Genomic DNA, 17119 nt, shown 5'->3' on the forward strand with positions numbered 1-17119 from the left:
TGCCGTCGGGGGAAATTAGAGAGCTCATCTGCCTTTTCTTCTCCCGGTCGCGTCGCTTTAATTATTTACTCTTCCATTGTAGTTTGTTTCCAAGGAACAGCAGACAGTTGATCAACTGTTTAGAATCGTGCAATGTGAAATTCACAATCTGTCTTTTATGTAATAAAATGAACTGTAATTAAAGCATAACAAAAGAGTTCAATGTTTCACAATTCAAATCACTAGTGAGTCATTCTTATATTATTGTTTACTTATAGTCACAAATATTTTGTTTAGCTATGGCTCACAGCCATAATGGAACTTGGTCTGGAAGGAGAAATATGTCCTCTGATTGGAAGGTTTGCTTTGAGCAAATGATGTGAATATAAATGATTTGTAAATCTTTATTCACATTTAAAATCTAAGGAGGATGCGTCTGGGAGGGGTTCCCACCGCTGGACTAGAGATCGCATCTCGTCTCTGCAAAGGGACCAGCTTTGAGAGCTGGAACCGAACTCCTCCCCACTTCTCTCACTGGTGAAAGCAACACAAGGACACGCCTGTACCATCTCCTCTCCTTTTACCCACATTTTACATTGACATTTATTCATTTAGCAGACGTTTTTGTCCAAAGCGACACGTATCTCAGCAAAAGTACAATTTATGCATTACATTGAGAGAAGGAGACGTAGCTGCAGATGTGAAAGTCTCAAGCAAACCTAATTCGTTACCTACCGCTTGCTGCACCGAGGTTCATCGTTCGAGTAGGTGCATAAGACACAGGACAGACAAATCACGATACCCTCCCACCAATTTTTTTTTAATAATATTATAAGATACACAAACAACGACATACATTGCCGGAGTAGCGGCTGAATAAAGGCTTATCTGGGGATGCTCATGAAGTTACGGCGCATGAACATTTACACCGTACACGACCCGGAGAGATCTCGGGCGAAGTACATTTACATATGTAGACGGTGTTTTCCTCCAAATCGATTTACAATGTTAAGCTACTTACAATTATTTACTCACTTACACAGCTGGGTAATTCTTAGTGGAACAATTTAGGGTAAAGTACCTTGGTTAAGGGTACTATAGCTGGAGCTACGTTGACATCTAGCTCCAAAGACAGAAGCTCCGACCTCTTCGGTATCAGCCGTCGCATGCAAACACTTCTGGTTTTACCCACATAAAGGTTTGAAGTAAAGTAAGCCTATGAGCTTAAACATTTACGTGACACTTTTTTCCAAAGCGACTTACAGTGATAAGGATACAATTATTTACCCATTCATACAGCTGGATAATTTCATGGAGCAATGTAGGCTAAGCATCTTGCTCAAGGGTACTACAGCCAGAGGTGGAGATCGAAACGGCAACCTTTCGGATTCAAAGGCAGCAGCTGTAACCACTACGCTGCCAGCTGTCCACGTAAAAGACGACACTATTAGAATGATTTAAAAACAAACGCTGACTGCAGACACAGAGGTAGAGAAAACTCGAAATGTCGCAGCCGGTTTTGAATACAGTTCCAAAACACACTGTGTCTCGCACATCTGGCCGCTGAGAATGACCGCGCTTCCCGGCGAGGCTCTGGGGTGGGGCCAGGGACCCCCCCCACACCGATATAATGATGTATTTTAGACCTTTGCTATCAGTAACCTCTCACAAGCCGCAGGACCACTGACCATTTTTACACGCATGCTCGCAAAGCTGCACAAGTGATTTTCTGGAAGTAATGGAAAACTCCCCCTTGGAAAAAAAATGGAAATTATTTCTTGAACCCTAAAAGAAGATTATAAAGGACTACAGAAACATTTTGGGAAAAACTACACTCTGTGCATCTTCAAACCTCAAAGCCCTTGAAACAAAGTGCCTAGTTGTGCAATTTAGCAGTATAACCGTTTCTTATTTAGAGGAGTAGTAGTAGGGTAGTGTAGTAGTGGTTACAGCTGCTGCCTTTGGACCCAGAGTTGCAGGTTCAAATCCCAGCTGTAGCTATAGTACCGTTGAACAATGTACTAACGCTAAACTGCCCTAGTAAAAACTACCCAGCTGTATAAATAGGTCAATAATTGTAAGCGGCTTAACACCATAAGTCGCCTTGGAGAAAAGCATCAGCTACATGAATAAATGTAAATTAATACCATGAAAATGGTAAAGCATGACATTGATATACAGTATAATACTGTAAAATGCCATTACATCTCAAAGTAGGGCTATTTTAATGTGCCACACACTTTACTCTGCAACTGGATGATTTAAGGACACGGTTTATCAAAACCACCGTTTGGGTAAAGCATCCATGCCGAGACTGTCTAGATTATGAAGTTATCTTCAAGCTCCTAAAAGGCAAAGGACCTGAGTGACACTATCTTTTACCATTTAAACAGTACTATCAGACAATAATCTTGATTTAGTGAAAAGAATGTGAGATCCACCTCAACTGGAAAGAAATGATTTTGCAGCAGACTGGCTTCAAAATGCCAAGAAATTATTTTTTAATATGTAGACCAAATAAAAAACAGTGCAGCAGCACAGTGTTGTAGCGGAGACAACAGAGGCCTCATAACATGTCAGCGGTGGATTCAGATCCTGGGTTTCCTTTGGGTGCTCCACTTCCCTCCACAGCCAACAAGCGTGTTTTTGCCAAATTGTTAACACTAAATCATGTGTATGTGTGAGTGAAAGTGTGTGATTGACCTAAATTGGACTGGATGACATTGATCGTCCAGTCCAGGGTGTACTGTGCCTCCTATCCTACATTTCCAGGATAGGGCCCAGCCCACCAAAACCCTGCACTAGAAGACTGCTTACTGACAATGAATGAATGAATGAGTAGAAATTAAATATCACGACTGCATTAACTCATCCACTTGAGCTAAGGAACTCTGTAATAGCTCAATTTTTCGGCCAAATTAATACGGGATGACTGTATTTCGATAGTCAAAAAGTGCAGGGACAGAAAACCGAAAGCAACGCAATAAAGGATGGAAAAATAAACCAGCAAAAAAGGTGGCAAATTAAGTGTGTACACCGAGTCTTGTCAGTAAACTTGGTTCGGGTTTGAGGGTTCATTAAAAATTAGAGCAATGGCATCTCAGCTAATTAGTGTACCTGCCTGAAAGTCCTTCACTGTTTCCTTGAACACTTGACTGCGAGAACCGGGAGAGAGGACACACCATTCTCCATTCGCACGCACGACACACGAGAAACGCACTAAATGTCAATCTTCCCCTTCAAAGACACTCTGGGGGGGGGGGGCAAATGCTAACAACGATCACTTTTTGAGGCACACGCAAAGGCTGACGCGAATCAAGGATCTTGGCATCCTTACCTACCAAAACAAACCCCCACGCCGCTGTACGTGGACAAGCCTCGTTTGAACTTCGGGTCTGACGAAGCTGAAGGCAACGCCAATGCGTTTGTTCCTCCGTGCTTGCCGCTCCGCCGCCGGTGTGGCTCCATGGGACTTTGCGGAGCGTCGGCGGTAGCTGTGTTATACAGCCATTCTCCGCTGTGTAAGCACAGTAATTGTACATGATTTTCAATACCTGGGAGGCTTCATTAGTCCTTTGCATTAAACTATAGACAAAAACAACCTCTCCTGTCCCAAGGAGGGGGGGCAAGGACATTTACCCAGCAATTTCGGAACTGTTTCGAGCGGGAAGAAAGTACCCCTATGGGACGCGACTGTTTTATTCTTTTAAAGGCAAGACGAGGAGCAGAATTCCTGCAGAAAGTTAAAGTGATGGCAGCTTAGTTAGGAACCGCAACGGCAGCTCCCCCTCGTCACACTTAGGCAAAATTACCTACGGTGGCCGTTTTTCTTCCAGCCTCCCTCCTTGCTTTGCATTAAATGTTGATTGCTTGCCGAGAACCACGAGCGTGGCTATCACGTCCACCTTCTCAGCGCCTGGAGAAAGGCTTCCCGATGCTCACATCTCTTCGGAAAAAGGCTCGGAATGCGATTTGAAATGTGACACCGTAATTTTGTTTCTCATTTTGCGGCACCCCCCCACCCCCCACCCCATCCTTCCGCAGCAGCGTGATGTCTGCCTGAAAACTGTCACTCGGTCCCACATTTCCTATGCGGCCATCGCTGCCTTTGCAAACAAACAAACAAACAAATAAATAAATAAATGAGATATATAAATAAAAATCGTCCATTACCCGCCACCTTCCTGCAAACACACATCTGCGGTCAAAGAAAATGCGTTTCAGCTGCTGAAAGGAGTCTTTGCTGGGAAAGATTAGTTTTCAAGTGCGATCTTCTCCTGTTGAAATGCTTCTCACGTTTAAATATCAGAAGCCAACAGCCCCCCCCCGCCCCCCATACCCCCTGAGAAAAAAGTTATTAGAACTCCAAAACCATCTCCACAGGTAAATTCACTGTGTTTATGGATAAGGGAATCCACGTGTCTGAAGGAATGCGTTTTTTTTTTTTTTTTTTAAATCCGAATGCTTCTCTTCGTCGAGATTAATTGGTGCAATTTGTTGCCGTGAAGTGGCGGAGGCGATTTCAATCTGGCCGCTCGCTCGGGGGCCTGCTATAGGAGCGGAAGCTGATTGTCTGACTGGGAGACGCGTGGCAGCAGACGGGCTCTGACAGGTCCCTTTGACATTTTGACATTATCTTCAAATGTGGGAAATCTGAAAGGGTGCTTTACCTGACACTTCACACAATCGCCGGCAAACCCCAAACCCCCAACCCTAAACCGCACCAAAGATTCCCGCTTACTATCTCGACGAGATTTACCTTTCTGAGCAGGTGCTGGAAATCCTATTCAATCACATTCAATCTTCTTTAAACATTTCAATCTTTAAGCAGCACCGCTGGGGCTGGCACACACTTTAGCCGGTGACACGACGGCTCGCTCCAAAGGCAATCAAGGGAATCTCGGCTTACTTGGGTTGGCCCAGGTTGGGCTTGGAGTTTGAGTTCACGCGAAGGCCACAGGGCTTGCTGTCCAACACGTGCCACTCTACACAGGACAAGCGCTTCCCATATGGCACCCGACACCTGTCGGAAGCTGGGGAGCCACATGTGGAGCGCTGCGGAGGTGTTTGGCAAAGTCATCTATGGAGATTTCGAGAAAGAGGATGAAGCTCTTACAGCGGTAAAGCATGCAGCTCCTCAATGGAGGATGCAGCTCCTCAAGGCATTTACCAGTCTCTCTCTGCGCTCTCTTCGGTCCTGAACCACAAAACGAGAGGGAGGCGCAAGGTCACGTGAACGAGCCGACTTTTCGTACAGAACCGTTTGTCAGTAGTACATCGGGCCACGTTGAAAACCGTGACATGGCGACAGGACCGGGTCTTGTATCTGGACCCACCCGCATCGCCCAGCGTTCAGAACCCCAAGCTGTCAAACAAAGCCAATCATTACAGCGTTCTAAAGGAAAAAAAGAGTAACCACAGCAATTAGAATGTCAGATTAACCTTGAGGAACGCAGAGTGACTTCTTCCTTGAGAATACGTATTAAAAAATAGCATGACGGGAATGCAGCTAGGCACGTTCCTCGAGCAGGGCACGCATTATTCGACGCAGCCCCCTCCTCCTCATGGATCGCGTTTTAATATAAACACATAAGTGGGTGGCACGGTGTGCATGCTTTCTGACCTTGCGCGCAGGTACCCGGGCAAGGCCGCCGCAGCCACTGGGCGAGCACTGTAAAAGCTAAGGTATTGAAGGCAGCGTCGACACTGAGGGCTGTTTTGCTTCCAAGGATGCAGAAGCCTTCATCTTAAGGAAATAAATAAATAAATAAATAAAATAAATAAATAACCATCAGGCTGATACAAGTGAGAGCCCTGCCAAGAGGCAGTAAAACTTCCTATTCTCAAGTGGGTGTTTTAACATCGTCCCCCCTGACTCGCAGAAACGTTGCCAATACACAGAGCAAACAAAGGTCGGGGGGGATATTAAATCATCTGTCCGAGTCTCTCTTCCCCTCCTCTTTTTTCAGGCAGCAGGTTTACAACAAGCTCGGTTAGTTTTCATTCGTTTTTTAGGGCCCGTAACAGCATGCGATTGTGCTTGGATTAAACCGTCAGAGCTCTCCCGAGAGCAGCGGAAAATCGCACGGCTTCTTGCATTTGTTTCTGCGAAACTGCTTTAAGAATGATTTACACAGTGACTGTTAGAAAATTGCTGTTTTTTTTTTTTTTTTTTTTATCTGGTGTTCTACCCCTGCAGAACCATACAGGAATTTAACTTCGCCTTATTCAAAAAACCATTTGTTATACTAAACGTGTTCGTCAACACGCCAACAACGTCGAAAACAAAAAAAGCGGAGATGGGGGTTTTATGGAGCTCTCACGGGGAGGGAAAGGAAAGAGCAAAAAACCTGCAAACTAGGACCCAGCGGGGGTGGGGTGGGGTGGGGTGGGGTGGGTGTCCCAGAGTGTAAAATTGCGGGGCGGCAGAGCGGGATTTGTGTCCATTAATTCTCACCCAGGATAGCACAACTTCCTGAGGCATGCGAGGCAGGGGAGGAAAACAGCAGCCTGATCCTTCACTCATCTGTCCTTTACTTTGAAGTCCCTTGCGACCCCCCACCGCTATCCCCCCCGAGAGGAAGGCGGGATGCAGACCCCCAACGTAGGGCTCTGTTCCAGCAGCTCCGCGTTTTCACTCTTTGCCCTTTAAACGCGCACGTTACTCCCTGTGCGCCGTGCGTCCCGATGCTTTCCGGGGTAAGACACCACGCGGACGGCTACGTAAGGTGGCTGTGCCATCTGGTGGCATGCACCCCACCTTCGAACGTAACGCTAATACGTCCCGCCGTCATATCTGCACGGATGCAACGGATGACACGCAATACATTTTCAAATAAGTTCAGCTTAGTTGGCTATGGTGCAGAGCTACAGTCAGCATCACGAAACATGGAGGTTGAAGACCACGGCGTGCGACAAAATTCTTTAAATAATAATAATTAAAAAACTTCCGTCCATGTGTTCCTGCTCATTCTCTCCAGGAAGCCGGGAGCAGGAAAACACACCGCAATCTCAGATGCCGGGGGCGTGCCGATACTAAACGCTCAACGCCGAGGGGGGAGACGGCCGGACGCAGCTTCGCCACGACCAGATCAACTGTACTTTCTATCTTTTCAAGTCTTACTTCCTTCCCTCGATTGGCACCAAAGCTGAACAAACCGTTTGGAAATATTATTCAGAGTCCCGCTGAAACCAGTACCAGTTTCGCCTTCGCTAACATGGCTTTATACGAGGGGAAGAAAACACATTATCGTACAACTAATCCTGTGGACTCAATACACAGAGACCGGGTTCTCGCTTTCCTTTTTCATCCTTCGGCGACTCTGGATTCCTCCCTCAAAAGGCAGCACTGGAAAGGAACACTCAGGGCCCGGATATTTTCATGGACTTCAGAAGTCAACCTTTTGTCAGCTACTCACCTGGTGCCCTTCAAATAAATACTCGCGGAGTCCGGAAACGATAAAGCGAACGCTTTTCGGCGAAAGCCAATGCCGTTTGCTTGACAAGCGGCCGATCGGTTTTACGCGGGTGCAAAGACCACACGTCCTCCGTGTGAGGCAACGAAAGGAGTCAAAAGTCGTCCGAAAATCGCTCCCCTCTAAAGAGGACGGACGCAATATCGTTTTTATTTCCAACATATAGCGCTCTAGCAGCGCTATCTAGAAATAGACATAAAATGGGAGCTTTACTCAGCTCCCTCCTGGCAAACACAAACAAAAACAGTTACAGAAAGACTGATATTGTTTCTAGCGCCTAACAATTTAAAGGAGCTTCCCAAATCTGTTCACCGGTGCAGGGAGACTTGTGCAAAATGCTAATGGACCCCAGCACTGTTTTTATTTACAAGAACGGGTAGAATAGGAAGTTGTTATTAAATGTTAGAGGTCCGCCAGGTGTGCTAAATTAACTAATAGACAGTCTTGAACATAGCCATTACTGACAGTCACACACTTCTTATTTTGTGCTGTCAACAAATTCTAAGGGAACACAAAAAATGCACATTAAATTACCAGAACGGCAAAACAATTGCCCTGTCACCGTGCAACGCATTCAATTTTTCTCTCCCTCTTGGGCTGTATGACTGCTGAGGGTGTGAGTCATGGCTAGACGATGAGCTGGAAAGCAGCATTTTTTTCCTTTATTTTTTTTTTTAAATTCCAAATTTTCAGGTAGAAGTGAAGATGCAACTTCTTCTTTTCTTTTTTTAGGGCACCAATCTTCTCAGGGCCAAAGCCGTATGGTAGGAGGTCAAAAACAAGAACCGGAATCCACAGCCAGTCCAAACTTGTGTCTGCCAGGGCTCCAAGTCTTCTCACCGCATGACACGAGCCCTCCTCGATGGGACAGAAAAGGTTAAAAAGTCCCTCCAGAAGCAACACAGTGGCTGGCCACCGTCCAGAAGGACATGGGAACCAGGGCAGAAGAGGTACAAAGGGCTGATTGTAGTTACCCACTGGCTTGGAAATGACTCGCAGGCCTAATGAAACTAAACCCGGGACACAGCGGCAGAGTAAAGTCCCGGGTCCTGATGAAAGAAAAGGTTGGATGGGGGGGACAAACCAAGCAGGAGTTATTTCAGCTTAGCCAAATAAGAGCACTTTGTTTTGAGACATACTCAAAGCCGATTACAAAAAAAACCAATGACTAAGCAAAAGCCGTCCTTACTAATTAGGCAGTTCACCACGTTCGTAGCGGAGCACAAGAGGGGTATGTATTTCTTCTTGGAGGTTATTCTACAAATTAGGCGCAGAGGTTAAACCTTTTTACTGCCCATAATTACAATGGTGGATCATGAAAGCACCTGTCCCCACATTGTTGGTTCAGTCCACTGCAGCATTATGCATAGGACCAGGGCGCAGAATAAAAAACCTTCAGTGCGCGTAAGACCTTGGGCGGTGGGCCTTTTGTGAGGAGATTTGCACGGCGAAACTTGTTCTCTTCCTACGAACGATGACGCGTCCAGCACCAAGTATGAAGCAGCTCCTATTCAACCCGCTGTCCAGAACGCCAGCAATTCATTGCTCGTTGTTTATAAAAATGTACGGAAGAACCGCATCTCCCTTGTTACCAAGTCGAGAATAAACAAATGATCGTTCCGTATTAGTTCAAATAAATTATTTACATCACTCGCAGAGGACAATTATGGAGAGCAAGAGAGTCCGAAATCCCAAAAGGTGATTACAGGCGCAACGGCAAAGAATGGTCGATCCCCATCTATTCCGTTTAAAATGTACAATTAAGAGCAGCTTTCTTCCACGGGGCTGCGCAGCTTCTCATCCTTCTGCCCTTCTTCTGGAGGGAACGGGCAGGGTCTCCCTCCCGGAGCGTCCCTGTCACGGCGGGCGTCAAGGCCCCCTGTCCCCGGCCCGCCCGGCCCCGCACACCTTCCGAAGAGACAGATCCCGTGACCCCGGGCAACCCGGCACCTGTTTCCTCCTCTTCGGAGCTGCTCCCCACGCTGCGAGCACCCTGCTAATTGGCCCTTATTCAAGCAGCCCGTAGAGCCCATGGGGGAGAAGGAGATGGGGGGCGGGGGGCTGCCGAGTCATCTAAAGGAAAATTTAAGCCTGCAGCATTTCAGACATCTCGCTGACCGACAGCGACTGCCCCTGCCCACCTCAATACCATTACTTTGTTTTTTCGCCCCCTCCCCAGACGAGAGCTGCTGCTGTTGTTGGAGCAGTCCCTTTTAATTTTATCGGGGAGAAAGTAAATTAATTAGTTCATCCTCCCGGATTGACTGCTCGCAGAAGCAAACAGAGAGCGGCCTGTGGCAGGCCATATTGGATGACCAAGCAGGCTATTTTGATAAATTACCCCAGTGAGTGCGGTGGAGGGGTATGGAGAGACACAGGCAGACAGAAAGCCTGCCGCTTTACACCCAATCCGGTGACCTCAAACACAGCGCTGATCAAACTGAACGTGGCCCCCAGGAAACACACTCAATCAGGCTGATTTGTTTTGTCTTCCCAGAATGCCTCTGGGAGGGGGAAAAAAATAGAGAGGAGAAATAAACCTACCCATAATCAAGTCACTCAATCAGGATAAAAATTTCAGCTTAATCCCCTTCCGTGGTGATGACTATGGGTGAAATTTTGAATATTTTAGGAGCAGAGAGCCAGAACGGCACTCTTAAAATTTACCTTTGTGTTCACTCAATTCCATGGAGCACAGTGTCTCTAACAGGACTGGATTCGAAGGGGAGAGGGGGGGGGGGAAAAAAAAAAAAAAAAATTCAGACCCTACTTCATATATTTTCAGCGTTTAAATCAATGGGCCTTACTTAAGGTCAAATAAATGGTCAATTTATAGCTGCGCGGTGCAGTTTCTACGGGCTGCGCTCCCCCATGAGAGAAAAGCCCTCCTGTTACGGAGAGCGCAGATCGCCGGTGTCCTCTGCGCAGGACAAGAGCACTTCTCTCATCAGCAGGATTGCACCTGCGCGGCGACACGGTCACCTTGACGCTACGCCGGGGAGCCTCGTCTCACGGCGGCAGCCAACGGCAGGCGAGGGGGAGGAGCCTCCGGGAGCGACCGACCAATCCGAGCGTGCCGCGCCCTCCGAGGGCGTCCCACAAAGTCACCAAAAGGAACTGCTTACCTTGCCGAATTGTTCGAAATACTGTTTGACGTCTTCCACTACCGTGTTCGCCGATAATCCGCCTACAAATATTTTCTTTGTTCTTGTGACCATCTGGAAAGACAGAAGAAGAGAGAGAAAAAAAAACTCTTGAGTTAAGCACACGAAAAGATACTGTGCTTGAGCGTAACACGAGCACGGCAGACCATTTGGAGCTTAAAGCGTGACACCGGGGAAACGCGTCGGAAAAGCCCACGAAGAGAACAGCTTGGGAATAATCATGTGTTAAGAGCACCGGGAGACAGAGACGCATGCAAATCCACGCCCCCCCACTTCCTTTCTAAAGCCCATTCTCAGCAACCACACCTGTTTCTTTACCCAGAGACATCTGTACGTAAATGATACCGACGACCGTTAATTTACTAAGTTAAAAAATGCACTTACGGGTAGGCGATGTCACTTAAATAAGAGTTTCGTTTCATCGGAGTACTAACTGCCGCTTACTGTGTATATACGCTATACTCCACATATCTCACGCAGCTTATTTTAATTCAATAATCATCACCGTATAAAAATTACGTTAGGGATTTAAAAAGAGAGACGGAACGCAGATCGCAGATCTCTCTACCTTTCGCACAACGAACACTGTTTTGTTGAGTGAATTCTCTGAAAAAGATGGTGGCGAAAGCAAAGAGCTGGCAGAGACTGGGCATGAAACCTTTTTTGCATGGACTGTGAAGATATTTGTATTGCGTGCAGTCACCATGCAAATGTACGGCACGGCCAGGAGCACGCAGGCAAATGGGGGAGGGGGGGGAGGATCCCGGGCCGGAGAGGCAACCGTGCGACCGCTCTCCTCCCAAACCCGATGACTACAGCCCGCCCCCGAGAGAACTCCGGGGCGACCCCGCCCATCAGCCGCCGCGCCACGGCCGAGAAAACGGACGGTTGAAGGCAGCGGTGTGTGTGCGCGCTCTCACGTGCTCGTGTGGGGGTAGGGTGGGATTTATCAACATCACTCACATTTATCTCAGGCGATCTCTGTAACAGAAACACAGGCCAGGGCCACTTCAGTCTTCATCTCTGCTCGCCCTCCTACATCTTTTACAGCTGTTTCATCTGCTTCCCTTGATAGATAATCTGCCTGTCTTCTCCGAGTCATTTTCTACACCCATGCTCCTCAGCTTGTCTGCTGCGAGTTAAGTTTTTAACGCCGTCTTTATGCTTCCTGACAGCACGGCCCATAGCTGATGGGATTTCTCTGGGCCCTGGAACAGCGCAATTACTTTCCCCTTCTCTCTCCGCGGCGACAACAGTCAACAGGCCTTCTCTGCTCCTCTCCCCCGATGCACCTCCCTCGGGGGGAAAAAAAACCGCAGCTTTTTCACGGGAGCAGACATCCCGCATCCACCATCCCGCATCCTCCGCCGTCCCTGCTATTTGCATACGCGCGCCGGTACCGGAGGACGTGCTCCCGCGAACGCGACGGACTTGCGCGTAGGAACGGGCCGAATCTGTCACGGGCTGCCGAAAACGTGGCGTGCCGAGATTACTCCGTGACGGGAGACGGGCCGTATCCGTGGAAACGACTAACGACCTTTCACCCTTGCCGGTCTCCGCAGCCGCCTCCTCGGCGCCGGATCGACAGCGTTCGCGGCACAGGGACTTAACGCTCTCCGCAGTCACATCCAGGCCGTATCGTTTCAGCATCGTTTTTTGAGGTGCGGCGTTTTGCCCCGCAAAAAACGCACGTCGTGCGACGAGCGGCACGGCTTTCCGCAGCCCCCAGCTGCTGCAGGAACTGTGCTGCCACGATGCATCACGCGTCACCTCCTAACAGCGTGAGTCAGGCCTGTGATTGAGAGGCTGGAGTAATGGATGGAGTTGCCACGTCTTGTAATAACATGCTTGAACAGAAAAAATATCTCCCGCTCTTATTGCGCAGGGATTTGCAGATTCAGCGCCCGCAGTTAAGATACCAACTACTCATTATTTGTGCAAATTTGAAAAGCTCTATTGGTGGAACGACGAGAGAGAGCCCCACGCACAGCAGCGATGAGCCATAGTTGTTAAAAACAAATTAAGCAAGCATTGGGGCGGGGTGGGGGTGGGGGTTGGAGGGGGTGGGCCTTTACCTTACGCTGCAACGACGAGGGCCTTATTAAAAAGTGGAAAACTACGTTAAAGATAACGCGAGGTCCGGAGCCTTGGCAATCTAAAATATAAAAAGTCAGAGGTACGGCAGAATACATGAATATGAAAAAGTACCTTTCAAGAAGAGCTGAGAAATCAGAATGACACCACATGAAGCGATGTGAACGCGATGTGCATGTGTTTATTCATATACGTGTGTGTATATATATATATATATATATATATATATATATATGGCAGCTGAGTTTGTGAGTTGGAGTCTTCCGTTGCTGATGTTGCCGTTTTGGCCCCGTCATCTTTCATGGACAGAGCTTGATCATTCTCTGCGTGTCTAGTAATTTCTTGCCGTATTTTCTCTGCCTGCACAGTGAGAATGTCAGCTGTCAGACTGCTGGTGAAAGATACTATTATGCGGACCGCTGTAATGGGCCGAGTTCTCCTCACTTTGGCTGCAAGGTGCTGATAAAACAGAAACCGCAATGGAAGTAGACAGGTGCATTCTGGGGAAACGGGGGGGGCCAGAGGCCCCCGGGAGGAGCGGCTATTTACCGAACGCGCGGCCAGGGAAGGCTCGGCGGTCCGGTACCCGGCAGAAGTTACCCTTTTCTGGCATCTTCCCCGAAGTTTACCCGGGCGGCGCTCAGCCGAGGTGCGACGGCGGCACGCTGCCGGCGGACGAGGCTTTGCGTGAACTATTTGAAAGCGGCAGCTCCTCGCGCTCGCCGCTGGCCTCAGTACGGATCACGAACGTACGAGTTCGCCCGCATCTGCGTCGACACATTCAGAGAAAGGTGCTCCGTTGCGATACGGCTACAAAGAAAGGTAAAACGCCCTAGCGCGACTCTAACCGTTTTGGGCGTTCCGACAGAAAGCAGTAACGTCTTTTATTAGATGGAAAATGCTGGAATATTGCCGCCCTCCCACCAGCAAAGCGGGTGAAGAGGACAATAAACACGAGGGAGAAAAGTACAGGAAGTTGCCTCACATCCCGAAAGACAGAGGGCCTAGAGTAAATCGCTCACACCTGGATCGATAACAGGAAATGGGGGTCAAAAGATGTCTGTAAACACGAGGGCGAGGGGCCGGAGGTCCGCGACGCGCCCGCGCGCTCCTTTCTCGACGGGTCACCGCCGATAAACTTATCCCTGGCAAGCGGACGCCCCGGCGGCCTACGCGAGCGGCACTTTGTTTTATTTACTTATTTATGTGCCTTGATTAGCCGCAATGCAGACTTTCCTCGTTGATTACGGATGACTGACACGGAGGGTTTTTTTAATAAAGAAATAAGCTAAAGGCAAGACACTCTTGTGTTGCAACAAGCAGGCATTTTAATCAGAGGGTCCTCTTCAGCTCCCATTTACATAGCTGGATCACCCTGATTAAAGTGAGATAATGCAACTCGCAATATCCCACCCGCTACCCCACCATCATCTCAAATAGCACATCTCGCGCTGATTGCAGGGTACTTGTACCTTCCGCCACGGCACACCCCTGCCACAAGCCCGCCGCTAATAATTCCCCAGACAGCCGACACCATGAGCGAAGGCCCATTTTACCTCCGCTAACGTTGGGCGAGCGACGCGACGCGACGCCCCGCCCCGCCCCGCCGGAGCAAAGCGAAACTGAGCGTTCGCCACATTCTATTCCGCGGCTAAATTTAGCTCCGGGTGCACCAATTTGTACATATTTGCGAAGTGGAATTTTAATGCAGTCAGTCAAATGTGCCCGGCAAACAACGCCTCGGCGACTGCCGCTAACCCTGATTGACAGCCGTGGAAATGTTTGACGGGGAGCTCCGATGAGCCGATTAGCTACATTTGCCAGACGCTGCGAACTCGCGGGTCCCCGCCCTCCCGCACCCTTCGTCCGCCCGTCCCCGAGGGCCGAGAAGGCCCCGGTTATTCCGTTACCGGGCCCGGCGCCAGAAGGCGAGGGTACGAATCGGTCGGTGCGACACGCTAACCCGGGCGACCGCGGAACATCATCACATTAGTCGTTCATTTATCTCATTTGCCTTTCCTGAGTGGCACCGAACGACAACGCGATTAATCTGAAAAGCACAACAGCTTGCTTGCGTTATTAGCGGTAGACGCGGAACATGCGCCGCGCTCCTCGCGTGTCCTTAAGTATCTTCAGACTCTTACGTGACACGGTCACATGTCAGACCTAAGTATCTTTTGGCTTTTTGGACTTTAAGTCAATTAGCTGCTAACTGTCACGACGTGCACTAACCGTACGTATCTGCTCTTCTGCCCCGACTCCCTCGGGCCTCGTGATGTCTGCGCTCAACGTCTCTCGTGCACCTATGAGCCCTCGCTTTCTGTACTGCCTTAGCTAGCGGTGGGAACCAGACAAGGGGTACAAATGACGCCCGACAGCTCCGAAGACTGCTCACGGTACGCGGAAATCGCCCTTACTTGCGTCGTTTTCCTGTGCCTTGGAGGACCGGGCAGTCAGCCGGCCCTTCCGCACCAGCTTTAGGAGCTTTGCTTCCTCTCCTCGGTCGCCTCAGCGGCCATCGCAACCACGCCCGTTTTTAAACTCTCCGCCGCAATTACCGATGCTACTCGCAGCGTATCATTCCCTATGTTTGCACGCTCTGCAGCAGCTCGCTTAACGGTTTTCTCTAAACTAAGAAAAAAAACTGAAAATTAGCAAACGAGCTAAAGGTGGACTTTGCTTTACATTAGCTCGGTCTCGGCAGCTGTGCGACGACCTTGCTCGCGAAGGACTCATTCTTCAGTAAAAGGTATCTCGCTCCACGTTGAAACCGCAGCGCTGCACCGGATGCAAGGACTGCACCCATACAGGTAGATGCTCCAGCACGACTAAGGTGACGGAGGCGCAACGCGGCACAAGCCGTGCAAAATCGATATCTCAAAAATGGCTTGGGAGTCGAGCAGGGGCGCAGAAGATGATCCACTAGTTCCAGCTCTTTTAAAAAGTGGTCCAATCTCAGCTCATGGAGTACATAAATAGAAACCTAATTGATAACCACAATACAATTAGACTGAGAAGATGAGGGAGGAGAAAGACGCTTAGCTCAAATGCTGAGTGGCAGGCAAAAGCACCGTGGCTCCAGATGACACAAGGCTGCAGCGCAAGGACAACAGACCTCAGCTGTTGGGAGGGGACGCCCGATGAGCACGCGGGCGAACGAAAACAAAATCCTCGCCCGCACAACAGAGAAGATGCGGGTACTATCCGGCCAGCATAAGCCAAACCGGCATCGCCTCCGGGCACAAGCCGGATGTTACCGTCAAACCAGACGCGCTACCGTCGGCCTTCAACTCGCTTCTCTTACTTTGTAACTCCAAGGCAGGTTCACGCATCTGCTGGACACAAATAAGCCCGCAGGTGACCGGTATGAACCGTACCGCAGAAGGCATAAGCAGAAACCAGATCTCCACATGATCCCACCGAAGCCTACAGAGGTCGCACGAGCTACAATCAAACGGTTACGCTGCCATAAACTTATCTAATCACGAAGAGTTCTCTTCCGCAGGATATCAGGCCCGTGTCTCCACTTTCCCATCAGTCTTCAGCTGTCCTCTCTGGGGTCACAGTGAAGCCACAGCTCACCAAGTGGCTGCCATTGATCAGTCCCATATAGCCTTTCAGTCTCAACTACCTCCCACCATCAGATTTATTTGCAACTCCTGCTCTTTGCCACCGCTCTTTGTGTCTTCAAATTAGATCACGTCCTGCCGGAGCATTCGGGTCGTGCTGAGGTAAACCGAACGATGACCCCAGCGCACCGACCGGTCAATAATCTCCAGGGTCAATCAGGGGTCGACGTCTCCTGTACTGAAGACCCGAGCTTCATTACAGTCATTATAAAGAATATGCAGAACGCTTACCAACGTGTTGCACGCTCCGCCGTGCTGCAAATCCCCCGGTGGAAGCCAGAAGAACTCATCACCTTGACAGTTCTTAAATACAAATGAAGCCGAGCTCTCCGTCAAATTCAAAACATTAAGTGCCATTTCAAAAGGGTGCAGTGCCAAGCTGCCTTGAAAGGAGCAATCGAGGAAACAGCTTCCAAGCGCTGAGCGGCGCCCACAATATTTTTTAAATCTCATCTTTCGTTAATCAGACAATCCTCGTTGCGGTCGTTACACAAGTATTACAGAGCTCGATCCGGCACGAACGACGGCTAAGCGATACACCCGGATCTATAACGACGTACTCGTCACATCGCCACAACAACGCCTACAAATACATTATGCAAAGCAACTGTGATTTTCCGGTCTCCGCTTAATGCCTCGGCCACATGCCGTAGCCATCAACCAGGTCTCACGAGAACGAGGTTAAAAAACAATGTTCTATACCCTTGTTTTAACGATCAGGTGCACTTCACACCCCGAGTCATAGTCAATAGGTTATTGCAGTTATGAAGATTGATAG

At 49.0% G+C, this 17119-nt stretch overlaps 1 protein-coding gene across 4 annotated transcripts in view; it reads right to left on the reverse strand.

Moving 5' to 3' along the window:
- msi2b (musashi RNA-binding protein 2b) overlaps positions 1–17119 on the reverse strand; it is a 200687-nt gene that overhangs the window by 136355 nt on the left and 47213 nt on the right. For all 4 annotated transcript variants that reach the window (XM_029255557.1, XM_029255558.1, XM_029255556.1 and 1 more), the window contains exon 6: positions 10580–10672. In XM_029255557.1, coding sequence (XP_029111390.1) covers positions 10580–10672 — 93 coding nt within the window. The remainder of the gene's footprint in view (positions 1–10579; positions 10673–17119) is intronic.

Source organism: Scleropages formosus, chromosome 10, assembly GCF_900964775.1.
Source record: "Scleropages formosus chromosome 10, fSclFor1.1, whole genome shotgun sequence".
NCBI classification, from domain to species: domain Eukaryota; kingdom Metazoa; phylum Chordata; class Actinopteri; order Osteoglossiformes; family Osteoglossidae; genus Scleropages; species Scleropages formosus.